Source organism: Saccopteryx leptura, chromosome 3 (genome assembly GCF_036850995.1).
Source record: "Saccopteryx leptura isolate mSacLep1 chromosome 3, mSacLep1_pri_phased_curated, whole genome shotgun sequence".
Classification (NCBI taxonomy): domain Eukaryota; kingdom Metazoa; phylum Chordata; class Mammalia; order Chiroptera; family Emballonuridae; genus Saccopteryx; species Saccopteryx leptura.
The window spans coordinates 346,313,943-346,328,731 of record NC_089505.1 but is presented as its reverse complement, the minus strand read 5'-3'; the positions used below and the strand labels follow the sequence as shown (position 1 = coordinate 346,328,731).

Genomic DNA, 14,789 nt, shown 5'->3' with positions numbered 1-14,789 from the left:
ACTGGAGTTTTACAGTCCTTGAAATACAGTGGGAATTTAAATTACAATAGGAAAAATTAACCATATAATTTCTGATGATTCTAAAATTGATAAAGGCTGTGAATCCAAATTTTTTTCCTTTGTCATTTTATGGTGCTTTTACCTTTGGCAGTGAAATTGCACAAGATACAAATTTGTTTTCTAGAAAAAAACTTGAAGCACATACAAAATGAAATACATGCTTACCTCTAGTTGATATAAAGGTTATCGTGTAGACATAACTTTGGGGATTTGCGGTTCTTGTTACTTGAACTGCATCCGGTTTTAAAGACCAGAGTTCATTTAAGGCTGATTGTAGTATGAAGTCAGAAGCATCAGCAGGTATCAAGACTTGGACGAATGGAAAAAAAAGAGCTGAAATCTGTCTGCACTACCAACAATAATGTCTTATAGTTGAATTTTTTAAAGTGCTCAGTCTGCACCATATGACCATCACTTAATGAAATTGTGTTCTGAAATTGATTCACATTCAATAATATTGACTACTTACTTGGGTTGTGGTCTCTTGAGGATAGGGCTCATATTTTAATTTTTGAATATTCCCATAGAAATAAACATTATACTATATTTGGTAAACGGTAAGCATTTATCAATATCTACTGGTTGAAATAATTAACAGAAAAAGCAAAATTTATTTTTTCAGGATTTATTATAAAATACAGAAATGCAGTGTTTTTACTAACAGACAATTAGTGTCTTATGGGTCTGTCACTCTGTTTGAGAGATTGAAGGCAATGTTTTCCTGCAATGATGAATTTAATTGCTTTAGCTTACAGCTGTGAGTCACAGATATATAAATCCTTGTGTGCATTCACATGCATATTTATCATGATTCCTACAGAAGAAAATAATAGTATGTGCCGTATTTTAATTTTTTATGTTTTTATTGATGCCATTTTCTATCCTAGTCTGAAGACTTTTTTTACATTTTTCTGCTTTTTTGTCTAGTATGCTATTAAAACTGAAAACTGACTACAGCGAGTACCTCTCTATAATTATATGTATACACAAAGAGAAATAAAATCTCCCTTATTATTCATCACTTACCAGTTTTTTCCATGTTATAAATTAATCTGTACTGGCAATGTGAGCATGAATTGACTTCTATACATGCGCTAGTTACTGTGATCCTCTGAACTTCCTGAGTTGCATCAGTTGTTTCCCAGTTTTCCAATGTTATAACCTATTTTCCAATTTAAACAAATCTTTATTATATAGAAAAACTTTAAAGACATCATGTTCTATCTTCATCGCTCTTGCCTATCTTTATCATCATGCCTCTTTATCGCTCTATGTTATCGCAAATGATAAAATATGTTAAAGTTAAAGTTTTATCAAGTAATATCCTCTTTAGAATTGGCTATAAGAGCCATAATTCAATAATTTTCCATGAATGTTTTCCTCCCAAACAGCATCCTACCAAAGTAAACTGAGTAACCAAATAGAGCTCCTACCTTGGCACATTTTTTTTCTAGACAGTGGAGATGCAATCATAGCAAACCTGTACTTCCTGAACAACTGCTGACTGGGACTGAATAACTTGCTCTTCGTTCACTGCATCTTCTGTTTGTTGTTCAGTATAGACACTTCTATACTGGTACAGTCCCACATTGACAAAAGCACTCAGTCTATGCTCCTGTAGCAAGATTTCAATGTAATATCTGGAAGACAGAGTGACTCATAAATATAATTTTTTCTTTCTGGAGCACTTGTCACAAATTCCTTTTGCAATGAATAAAATGTCAGCATTGTATAAAACACCTGCTTATTAACTGATTTATATTGTAGTATCCCTGATTTTTAAATATTAAAATATCAAAGTTTCATAGTAGTTTGCTAAAATAAGATGAATTATGTATGATATCTGCATTAGTAAAGAGTTGTTCTCATTCATAACTAATTAATTGTTTTGTCAATAAATCCTTATCAAAAAAGATGCTACCTCCTATCCTCAAGGAGCTTAAAACAAAATTACATTGTAGCGTATAATACAAACATCCTGGCATAAAGCCCAGAGGACATGCGGGGTTAAGGCAGGCAGCTGCAGACAGAACATATATTTTGTATCTGAATGGCTGCATGTGTCTGGGGATGAAAGCTCCTATTCTCATATTTCTTAAATACTGGTTCCATTTGATTAGAGTTGCTATGGTCCCCAATAAGTTTGTTGGGGTTCACACCTTTCATTTGGAATTCTTGATTGCTCAGGCCCCTGCCCATCATCCCATTGCTATCCAGGATAAGGTAGTCACTAACCAGCTGTTATAGGTGAGTGCAAAGCTGCTACTCCCCTGCCTGAATCTCTATCAATGTTTAAGTTTCTCCCATCTGTGGAGAGAACTGCGGGGAGCTCCTCTGAATTGCCTCAGTCATTTAACAGGCACTCTTGTACATGGAGGATACTTACCCACAGCTCATGGAAGCCTGAAGGAGAGGCATTTATCACCTCTTATCTGTCTAGAATGATGGCGCTCTGGGTCATCCTCCTCAAAGAACTGATATTGGAGGGTTGCATGAGGCTCCTGGCTGCCCTGAGAACCTGCCTGCTTGCCCCCCCAACCCCCGTTCAAGGTAGGTGACACTAAGGAGCAGGACTCAGAGAAGAACCATTACATCTTGTGTCATTGCCTGACAACTTAAAAATATTTAGGCAGCACTTCGCATGTGCTAGAAACTAATCTGAACACTTTACAGTTGTCATTATTTTGAATCTTCACAAAGTCCTATAAAGTATATACCATTCTTCTCTGTTCATATGAATAACAGAGACAAAGAGAGTTTTAAAGATTGAAAGTTGATGTAAGAATTCGTAACTGAGGTCGAATTCAAAGTAGAACAGGATGGCCAAAGAGAAGAGCCATGTGCTTAGAGATGGGGCTATATCGTCTGAGCAGAAGGAACTGGAGATATGAGCTACCTTCCGAAAGGCCTCCAGGGCCACTGCGCAATCAACCAGCTGGCGTAACCTCAGTTTCAGAATCCACAGCAATCTGCCTAAATACCGTGCATAAATTCCAAGCTAGTGGGCGGGAACAAAGATACACCAGGCAGCAGATGTATTAGGAGTCGCTTTCACGCAAGCTCTGTATTCCTGCCAACCAGGTAAATTGAACTCATTTACCAAGGCTAAGGCGAAGCCTGAAGGGGAACTGACACTGAGTAACAGCAGGAATTAATTAGGTATTTCAGTTGCCCTAAAGTGGCCCAGTGACCTTTCTTAAAAAAGAAAATGTTTAAGTATATAAAGAAGTAAAGGTGGAAGGAGAAGGAGACAAAGAACGGAATGCTTTCTGCATGGCACTGTGGCCAAGAGAACACTGAGTGGCTATGCCCTTTTGTTGATTCTAACCCTCTCTGTCCACCTTCATCCGATCTTCATGGTGCTACCTGTGAGCAAAATCTCATCAATATCTACTTTTATGTCCCATCTATGTATGGAATCATATAGTTCTTAGTTTTTTCTGATTTACTTCTTTCGCTCAGTATAATGTTATCAAGGTCCATCCATGTTGTTGTAAATGATCCGATGTCATCATTTCTTATGGCTGAGTAGTATTCCATAGTATATATGTTCCAAAGCTTTTTAATCCACTCGTCCTCTGATGGACACTTGGGCTGCTTCCAGATCTTCGCTATTGTGAACAGTGCTGCCATAAACATGGGGGTGCATTTCTCCTTTTGGAACAGTGCTATGGTGTTCTTAAGGTATATTTCTAAAAGTGGGATAGCTGGGTCAAAAGGCAGTTAGATTTTTAATTTTTTGAAAAATCTCCATACTGTTTTCCACAGTGGCTGCACCAGTCTGCATTCCCACCAGCAGTGCAGGAGGGTTCCCTTTTCTCCACATCCTCGCCAGCACTTATTCTGTGTTGTTTTGTTGATGAACGCCATTCTGACCGGTGTGAGGTGATATCTCATTGTGGTTTTAATTTGCATTTCTCTAATGATTATTGATGTTGAGCATTTTTTCATATGTCTATTGGCCATCTGTATGTCCTCTTTGGAGAAGTGTCTATTCATTTCTTTTGCCCATGGACAAGAGTGTGGTGGTTACAGGGGAAGGGGGTAGGAAGAAGGGGGGAGGGGAAGGACACAAAGAAAACCAAATAGAAGGTGACAGAAGACAATTTGACTTAGGGTGATGGGTATGCAACACAATCAAATGTCAAAATAACCTGGAGATGTTTTCTCTGAACATATGTACCCTGATTTATCAATGTAACCCCATTTAAATTAATAATAAAAAAATCTCAACAATATCTAGAAGGGTGATATAGTAGAATAAAAATAAACTCCTCCCATCAAAAAGTGAAATCTATTTTTTCACCCTTTGAATCTAGGTTTGACCATTTGCTTTGGCCAATGGGATACTAGTAAATGTGACACAATCAGTCTTGAAAAGTATGTGTGCATTAGGAATTGACCTCTTTATAGCTGGGACCCCATTCATCAATGTGACAAGTTTGGGCTAGCCTCTTGGAACATTAGAGACCATGTGGAGAAGGACATACCAGATACCTAACTCCAACCATGCCAAGTGAGGCTACAGATCTGTAAGTGAGGCCACCCCATACCATCAGTCACTAACCAAAGCAGCTAGGACCGAAAGAATTGCCTAGCCAATCACAAAATTGTGGTGCTTTAAGCTACTAAAGTTTAGGAAGTGGTTTCTTATGTAGAATATTCTAACAGACACAAATGATAAATGGAAAGCCATCTCAATGAATCTCTTGATGTCTTTCATGTGACTTAGTTATTTTAAATATAACATGTCTTTTACCTTCCTGTTTTCTAGGAATATTGAATAATTTTTTATGTCATTATCTGCTATTTAAATGGTACATTCATTTTGTCTCCGCACTTGGCCTTTCAGCACTAAAAGATGTACTTCATAAGGAAAGGGAATGTGTTTTAATACCATTTGTATTAATATTCCAGAATCTAGCCCATGGTCTAGAATATGAGTAAATGAATGTGTATTAGCTATGGCACTGATCCATGTGGTTTGGGACTTTTCTCTAGCAAAATTCAAGAGCTCAGGCTTCCGTAGAAGCCGAGAAAGGCCTTAGTAAAAAACTAAAAATAAGATTAAGTATACCTCACAAAGTTATAATTTTAGCAACTCAGATAATTTAGATGTCAAATTCCCTGATTAGCTGAATGTCAGTATTCTTGAAAATATAAAAACAAAATTCATTAATTACAGAGCCTAACCATTTACAAATTAAGCCAATAAACCAATATCACTTCCAACAATAAAAATAAATTGCAAAAGTATTTAGACATAAACTTTAATTTTTAAATACCACACAATAATTTAAAGAAAGAAAACCTTACTCTTTTCCTTTCTGAAGATGAATGTCATTGGATCTTTGCGTTGGACTGGAAAAATAATTGTTGGCACTGGATGAATGATGTGCAATCCTCACCTTATCCCAAAAAGAGAAGGAGAGGGTTGGGAGAGGAAAAGAGGGGTGAGGAGAGAGAAAGAGAAAGAAAGGGGAGAAATATTAATAAACCTTTTTAGCACTTATTCATTATTCTGTCAGTCTTAGGACTTTTATGAATAGAAAAATGTGAAGCTACTTCATACTTTTCTTCCAAGATCTGTCATCTATGATTAAAAGGCATTTTAAAAAATTATCAAAGCTCACTTCATTCCTTCTACCCTAACTAACATCAGCACCCCTATACCAAACAGACTGCACAGAGCATAGCTTTTCCACACTGGAACTGCAAGAGAAAACAGAAAAACATGGAGCAGGAGGACAGTTTTTATTGTTAAATAAAATATTTTTTTTCTCTATAGAAAACTTGGAGGGATTTAATCCAAATAAGACCATTAAAAGTAGGTCTGAAAGATTCCAAAGATCATTAATGGATCTGTGTACTAGAATGAGACTGGGTCCCCATTAGGAGTAACTAGCATTTTTGGAGGAAGCATACTGAGAAGCTATGATAAAACTGGAATTCATACATCACAGGGACCAATGCGTCCAGTTTGAGATGTAATCTTCCCATATACAGGAGTCCTTGGGTTACAGTTCTGGTCCTACGACAGTGATGTAACCCTGAATTTTGGTGTAAGTCAAAACACAGCCTAGCCGAAGTCCCTTACCTATCATAACACTGTTGTAAAATCATAATCTAGAACATAGAAACACAACTAAGCCACAGGAAAGGGAAAAGGACGTAAACATACTGCACTGTACACTGTACTGTAGTAACAGAAAAAATGACAGGAAAATGAGTAAGCTGAAACACTCATGTCTCAATTTTTAAAAATCTTTATGAGAGTGAGCATTGTAAACTCGAAACATCGTGTGTTGAGACTGTCTTAACCCAAGGACCCCATGTATATTGAATCATAAAATGTCCTTTTGGTTTGATTAGTTTCACATTTACAAAACTATCTTAAGGAAATATTCCAAAATCAAAATGATGTAATGACCACAGATATTTGATAGGGTATTTATTATTTGTGGTCATAAAAATTCAGAAGAAAGAAACTTATCAGTATAGAGAGAGTGATTTAAGCTAAACCCATGCAATAGCATGCTATTCAGTCATTAAAATGGTGTTATATAAATTATTTAATAAAATGTTGACATACTAATATGTGACAAAAGAGGACTATGAAATTGGATGTATGATCCTATTTATGTAAAAGACAAAATAGAGATATTAGGAAATGATACACTCTCATTTAATAACTGAGTAAAAGTACAGAAGTAAAATATTTTTATTCTTTTCCAAATTTCCTCTGTTGTAGTTATAATTCCTTCATAATAAAAACAAAGTTCAGTTGTAAAGGAAACAGACCTGTTTTTTCCATGGAAGAGAAAATTTAGATAGAAGAGCATTTTATTTTACGTAATGGATTTTCCATGACAACTTTATATTTCATATCACATGTGTTAAAATAGCCAAGAACCCAACCACATGAAAAACATGTCTGACAAAAATTCTGTAATATATTGATTGGTTTTGGTTTAGAATAAATGATATACATTACATATGAAGATTATCAAATTGTTTATATAATATCAAAGATTATCTTTGTCTCCCCTACCTTATCTTTTGGAAGTCCAGTCTGGCTAAAATAAATTGCATAATGGTCATCACCTTTGATGTAGAATCTATAAACATCAGAATCTGGAGCCACCAAAAATCCACTGAAGCGTGCAACAAATGTGTCTTGTTCCATGGGCCAAATATAGGAAGCTGAGTCTACCCAGCTGGCACCCAGGTACCCTGGTGTTTTTTCATTGTAGTCAAGTACCTCTTCAAGATGTACTGGCCGACTATTATTCCATACCTCAAGCTTTAGGCCTCTCCCACCTGAACATAAAATAAAAGAAACCTTTATCAGAATTTTGATATGGTATCTCATGGCCTTCTATTTTGGTGGTGGTTATAAATATCCTATTTCAATTCATATTTTTAGAGCAGATGTGTAAATAAAACTATTACTTCATGTACTTGTGTCTAGAGAATAGAGCGCTATTAAGACAGTTGAAAATTTTATTCACTTCTCTGCACACCAGGCTCCACATATGTAAAATGGTAGTAACACTACTATCTGCATGGGTGCTATGAGGATTAGATATGATATATATGCAATATATTTTTACATAAACAATATATAAAACACAGCACTTATAAGTGCTTTACTTATGATAATAATGTAATAATTATTCCTTTTGATACGACTGCTGTTGCTTTATACAGTTAAGTCTAAAAATTTCAATGTTCAGACCATTTGATCAGAAAATCTTTGCTTTGATTATTCTCTGTAACAAAAATTACTCAATTAATGGCTTGCAACTAACCAAAGAACAGGTAACATTGGCTTTAAGATTTGTCAGTATTTTTTATTTTTGTTTTCTAACATCATGTCTGCTTAAGGATTTCATCTCCTTCTTGGACAGAACCAGAGAGAGAATATTCTCATTAAGGTGTATCTACACTTGCTATAAATGCTATGATTGAATTATTTCTCACCAAAGAGGGGCCATCTCTTTTTATTTCTTCCTTAAAATACAACAACAATCAGGCTCCTGACTTCCTCCAGTGGCCTTCAGCTTGTCTGGAGTGTCAGGATGTAGAAAACAATGGCTCTTCTCTTCAGCTGAGTTTATTTAGAGAAAACCTTGAGCACTTCTTTCATTGATGCATACAACTTTCTTTGAAATTATCAATTATAAATATCAAAATTCCTTTTCTTAAACTGGTCATTTTTCTAATATCATTCAAAACAAGGAAATTTAAGAGGTTGGTAAACAGAAGTTATTTGGCTTCAAATACCAACCTTTGATACAATTATAAATCAATTTTACTGTACGCATAAAGCACACAGCGCACTGAACATAGGCAGGAGTCTCAGGGAACTCACTGCAGACAGCAAGGCACCAGCTGCACTGTCCCTGGGTAAACGTGAGAGTCTGGAAAAAATTTTGAGTTCCATTTCTCTCATACCCATTATCATCCCTGAATCGTTCTGCACAAGTGAGGGGGAGACTCTGCCATTTTTTTAAAACCAGAAAAAGGTGTAATTTAAATTTCCATTTAGTAATTATCATTTGATATGAAATAAAGGTACCATGGTACTCTATCCACAGAGATGGCTGCTTTTAGTAGGCTGTCCGAGGGATTTCGGTCAGGCTTACCTCCACTGGTGCAGCCTTGATGCGGCTATTTTTATACAAATATTTTCTAAATCAGAAAGTGTAAATAGAAAGATGAGAAAAAAATTTATTTTCCTTCTAATGACAAATTCTAAAAAGTTCAAATAATGTTTTTACTAATTGCTGTAGGCCGCCGACTATATCCCCTGCAGACTCATATGTTGCAACTTAATGCCCATTGAAATGGTACTAAGAGGTGGGGCCTTAAGGAGTACTTAGGTCACAAGGGTGGAGCCCTCATGAGTGGGATTAATGCCCTTATTGAAGAGACCCCATTGAGCTCCCTAGGCCCAACAAGGCGCCATCTATGAGGAAGCAGTTGTCACCAGACTCCTAATCTTCCAATACCATGATCTTGGACTTCCCAGCCCCCAGAACTATAAGAAATAAATGTTTGTTGTTTATTAGCTATCTAGTTTATGGCATTCTTTATATCAGCCCAAATGGACTAAAAAACTAATGATATATATCAATAATATTCTTCTTATATAAATATAGAAATGGCCAGTCTCTCTTCTGGTCACTTACCTGGATATACAGTTCTGAGAATAGCAGGTTTAGGGGATGTCTTGCAATATATATTATTTTCTGTGACATTCAAAACATCACAGGCTTTACCTATAGAGAAGCAAGGTACAGAGTTGTTACTATGAAGCTTCAGAATACAAACCACATAAGTCTGGCTTGAAGAACTCTTTTAATTAAAACAGAATTGCACAAGCAAGAGGCAAAGTGGGGGTGGGGGGACTTCATTTCCTTTATATGTTCTTCTCATCACTCATTAATTGTCATACTTCCACAAGAAAACATTTTTTTTTTGGCAAAAGATCAGAAGTCTGAGTAAGAGAATTTTACAATTTTTGAGAAAGAAAGTTAAAAATTTGATAAAATTATATCACAATAAGAGATTCCACTTCTGAGTTCAAAGGAAAGCCTTATATTTTGATTGTTGAAGAAAATTTGCTGAATAAATCCATGATGTTTAGAATTTACAGAAGCAGATGATCTTAGTCCTCTCGGTTAAAAAAAGAAAAGTGGTTTGGTTCAAGTTGTTTAAATGAAAACAAAAGGTGTAATAATTTGTAAATGGTATTTTCAAATAATTATTTTCAAAAAATTAAGGATTCAAAATATCAAATCTGGTTTATACATTAACAACAATGAAATATAAAAATTAACATGTTATATATTTGCATATCAACTGTACAACATCAGATCATAAAACACATTATATAAATTTAAAATCATTTATGTCTCTGGTTTTAATACTCAAAATGTAATTATATTTAACACATCAGGGCCCTGGCCAGTTGGTTCAGTGGTAGAGCGTTGGACCGGTGTGTGAAAGTCCCAGGTTTGATTCCCAGTTCTCTCTCTTATCCTCCTATAGCCATGGCTTGATTGGTCAAGCAAGTTGGCCCTGGGTGCTAAGAATGGCTCCATGACCTCACCTCAGGTGCTAAAATAGCTAGGTTGTCAAGCAACTGAGTAGTGGCCCCAGATGGGCAGAGCATTGCCCAGTAGGGGATTTGTTGGGTGAATCACAGTCGGGGAGCATGCAGAAGTCTGTCTCTCTGCTTTCCCACCTCTCACTTAATAATAGTAATAAAAACATCAGAATACCATCCTTAAACCTTTAAAATCTATGGCCTAGATTTTAGTATTCATACAAATGACCGGCAAGGATTCATAGGGATAGGAAAGATAGTGTATAAATGTTAGATGAGGTTACTTCACGTTCATTTCTTTTCTTGAAATCACATTTTGGCTGGCTTATGAGAACATTCATTCAAAGTAGAAAATATATGAGCAGAAGGCTGTATCAGGAAAAGTAAGTGCCAGTGGCATAGGCAGACATGCTTTTCCTGATCATCAAGGTCGGCCAGTCACTATGACTGAGTGGGAAGATCCTCATTATTATATTCACCATGATCTCCCTTTTGAGCTGCATAGCTCCCTACCTCTAAACACATCTAAACCAGGCACATAAAAGTGATGCATAACCAGAGAACCAGTTCCTATGTACATTTGTAACCACATAACACACCAATTAATGCTCTTTTCAAGGTCAATATCATCAATAATTACTGATGTCCAGGCAAGGCACAGCATCTGAGAACAGGATGAGGAGAGTATCCCCAGATATTACTTTAAATTTACTCATAACTAGCCAACCCATCAAGAAGGAACAACAGTGCAGGAATGACATTAAAGAATCCATAAGTATGGCAAGGAGTTTGTGCAGTTTGTGAATGGCAGCTGGGATGCCACCACACAATGCCTTTTGGTACCCATCTCAAAGCCCAAGTCCTGGTCATGAAGGGCAAGAAGAGGCCTTCACTGCAACGGTGCAGTGGGAAAAGCATCAATGCCCAGAATCAAATGCTTGTGTGCAAATACTCAGCTTCAATTTAAGATATTAATTGAGAAAAGACTATTCTTCTTCTTACCAATTGTTAAAGAAAAGGCAGAATTTGTTCTTAAAAAGTAATATGTTAAAAATGATGAAAAATTGCCCTTTGACCCAGCTATCCCACTTTTAGGAATATATCCTATGAATCCCAAATCACTGATTCTAAAGAAGAAATGCATCCCCATGTTTATTGCAGCATTGTTTACAATAACCTAGATCTGGAAACAGCCCAAGTGTCTGTCAGTGGACGAGTGGATTTAAAAGCAGTGATACATATACACAATGGAATACTACGCGGCCATGAAAAAGAAGGAAATCTTACCTTTCATGACAACATGAATGGCTCTGGAAACTATTATGCTAAGTAAAATAAGCCAGGCAAAGAAAGAAAAATAACATATGACCTCACTCATTTGAGGAATCCAATGAACAATGTGAACTGAGCAATGGAACAGAGGCAGAGGCGGAATCAAATGGACCAGAGGGAAAGCAGTCAGAGAAGATGGGATCAGAGAAGGGAAAGAAATTAATGAAATTATATAGACAAAACACTGCATTATAGAGAACAGGACAGCAAATCCTGGAGGGAAGGGAGGGAGGCATTGGGGAGAGAGTACGTGGGGGGGCCGAGGGAAAATAAGGCGGTGGGGGGAGATATATTCAGTGGGACACTTGAATCTATATAAACACAAATTTAAAAAAAGAAGAAAAAACAAAAAATAGCCCTGGCCGGTTGGTTCAGCGGTAGAGCGTCGGCCTGGAGTGCGGGGGACCCAGGTTTGATTCCCGGCCAGGGCACATAGGAGAAGCGCCCATTTGCTTCTCCACCCCTCACCCCCTCCTTCCTCTCTGTCTCTCTCTTCCCCTCCCGCAGCCAAGGCTCCATTGGAGCAAAGATGGCCCAGGCGCTGGGGATGGCTCCTTAGCCTCTGCCCCAGGCGCTAGAGTGGCTCTGATCGCAGCAAAGCGACGCCCCGGAGGGGCAGAGCATCGCCCCCTGGTGGGCAGAGCATCGCCCCTGGTGGGCGTGCCGGGTGGATCCCGGTCGGGGGGCATGCGGGAGTCTGTCTGACTGACTCTCCCCGTTTCCAGCTTCAGAAAAATACAACCCCCCCCCCCCCAAAAAAAATAAAATAAATAAATAAATAAATAAAATAAAAAAATGATGAGAAATACCTCCAACTAGAACTCTGACTGGGAAATCTGTCTGATCAAAAAACCGTCCACTTATTGTCAGCGTGGTGCCACCTTGAATGCTTCCTCGTGAAGGTGAAATCATAGTGACTTCTGGGGAGGGGGAGAGAAAACACAGGTCATAAATATTACATATAAACTCAAATGCTTGCTTTTTAAAGCTTTTCTAAATTACCTAGCCCAGCACCTAGTACAGTGTAGGTTTTGCATTACCAAATAACTAAGGTGTTTCATTATTTTGTCTCCGATGCAATCCTGCGAGGACAATAAGCATGGGTTTCATCGAGCCCTACATTTCCTGGGGACCAGGCTTTAGCGGAGACTGCTGCTAGGGGAGACCCTGGTAATGGGAAGATCCAGGGAGTAAGGGAAACCAGGGCCGAACATAGATGTTTGGTTCCAAAGGAAAATAGAGGCTGACAGAAAAACAGCCTCTTCTTCCCTGTAATCTTGAAGAATGAATCTTTATATGTATGGACCATCATATTATATTTACCTTTTTCTCATATAGTAATACATTAACTCTGTTTGGAATTCTTGTGGTATTCCAATTCTTGTGGAATTCCTGTGGTATTTATATTCATATATAAAAGTGGTAGCTATGTTGGTAAAAAGAACCCAATGCATAACATATGGTAGATTCTTTATTCTTATTAGTTCTACCAAAGTTCTATGTAGTTTTACATGAGTTTCACAATAAATAAATATCCAGAAAAAGTACAAGTATATCATATTTGACACATCTTTTTTCACATTATATATCCATGAAATTTGAATATGTCAACTCCATCATTCCTGACTGGAATAATTCTTTCAAGAAGACTTGTGTGTTTCTGACACTCTCTTAGGAGTACTACCACCCTGAGACCTCTGTGAGTTAAAACATATCATAATCTGCTTGAGAATTCTTCTGGATTACATTGAGAGCATATATCTGAGAGAGTACTGGCTCGTGGTTTAAATTGACAGCTGACATTTTTTTTTCCTTCTTCAACTAGCAGCCAAAGTTGAGATTGCAAGTTTCCTCTCTGTCTCTTTTAATATGATGGGATTATTTTCCAGTCAACCTTAAACAAAGAATGTAGTCTTCAGTGTCCTAGTTTAATCATAGGGCTTCCTATTAGACTCCCCATCTTAGGCGTTTATCCTTCTTAGAAGTACATAAAATAATATCATATCCCGAAGACATTATTGTCTCTGATTTAATAAAATAAAGTATATGCATCTCTTTCTTCTTCTCTACACACACACACACACACACACACACACACACACACACACACACACAGTGAAAGGTCCATACCTGCATATGTTTGAAACATTGAGATTTTATTCAGAGAAGAAACAAAATATGTCATTTTTTCTGGGAAACTCCTGTTTAAAAAAAGTTCAAAAACTCTTACTTTAATTATATAGTTCATTTCAAGAAAATGTTATTATTATTTATTTCTTTATTTTAATAATATATATCATGTTATAATTTGCAAAGGAGATGGATAGAGCATTTGGGGAAGGTTATATTCTGTATCTTCATTTAGTTTTTGGTTACACAACTATAGAAACATACAAATACTGCACAAATATACATTTGTCAGGGCTTACAGAACTGCATGCCTAAAATAAGCACATTTTACTATACATAACTATAACTCAATAAACAAGAATTTATATTATCATAAGAAAGGAGCATTACATTTTATAAAGGCTAGCCTCTTCTGCTGACCGCCCCTTCCTGCTCTCTGTCCTCCTATAACCCATTTAGTGTCACAATAACTAACATTACTTTACTGAATACTTGTCAAACTGGTCAGGTTTCATGCTAACATTTTTAAGCAGTTAAGATTTTTAAAAATATTTTAATATTGTTCCATTTAATACTTACAACAGCCCCACAAGATAAGTAAAACTCAGAGAATGTATTTATCTTACACTAGGTCATAAAGAAAGGGACAGAAATGGAATTTGAACCCAGGTAGTTTGAGTCCAGAACCCTGTCTTCTTCTGACCCCCGTCATTTGAGTGAGAGTACAAATGGATGAGGGCAAGTAAACAAATCCACCAGAGGTAAACCAGGAGGCTTGGGAAGAGAGAGAATCTGATCCCCAAAATTAAATGTTGTTCCCTAATTACCTCAATAAAATTCATAATTAGAAAACTTACAAATTTCTAATGTTCAGACTCTCACAATGAATTAGAATCTAAAAGGATAACACAAATCTCAAATCTTGTGCTTGAGACCAACAGTTAACTTCCCTTTAAATCTAACAGAGGCATTATAATGTGCATTTAAAAACTAAAGAATCCCCGAAAGTATTTTATGCTAAATTAGTTCTTTAAGAAAGCCAAACTGGACTTTATATTTTTATGGTATAAGCCTTTTTCAGTTGATTTCCTAAAGACCTACAATGATGCTATTTCCAACAATATTGCCTGTGGTCAGATTCTTCATCAGAAAA

The 14,789-nt window shown here is 36.7% G+C and overlaps 1 protein-coding gene across 1 annotated transcript in view; it reads right to left on the bottom strand.

Moving 5' to 3' along the window:
• The window catches only part of PKHD1L1 (PKHD1 like 1), a 163,462-nt gene that overhangs the window by 123,774 nt on the left and 24,899 nt on the right, over nt 1-14,789 (bottom strand). Inside the window, exons 10-17 of the mRNA XM_066379362.1 lie at nt 13,637-13,707; nt 12,316-12,426; nt 9,255-9,344; nt 7,112-7,380; nt 5,377-5,468; nt 1,541-1,700; nt 1,087-1,222; nt 226-369 (exon numbers count right to left, since the gene is read on the bottom strand). Coding sequence (XP_066235459.1) covers nt 226-369; nt 1,087-1,222; nt 1,541-1,700; nt 5,377-5,468; nt 7,112-7,380; nt 9,255-9,344; nt 12,316-12,426; nt 13,637-13,707 — 1,073 coding nt within the window. The remainder of the gene's footprint in view (nt 1-225; nt 370-1,086; nt 1,223-1,540; nt 1,701-5,376; nt 5,469-7,111; nt 7,381-9,254; nt 9,345-12,315; nt 12,427-13,636; nt 13,708-14,789) is intronic.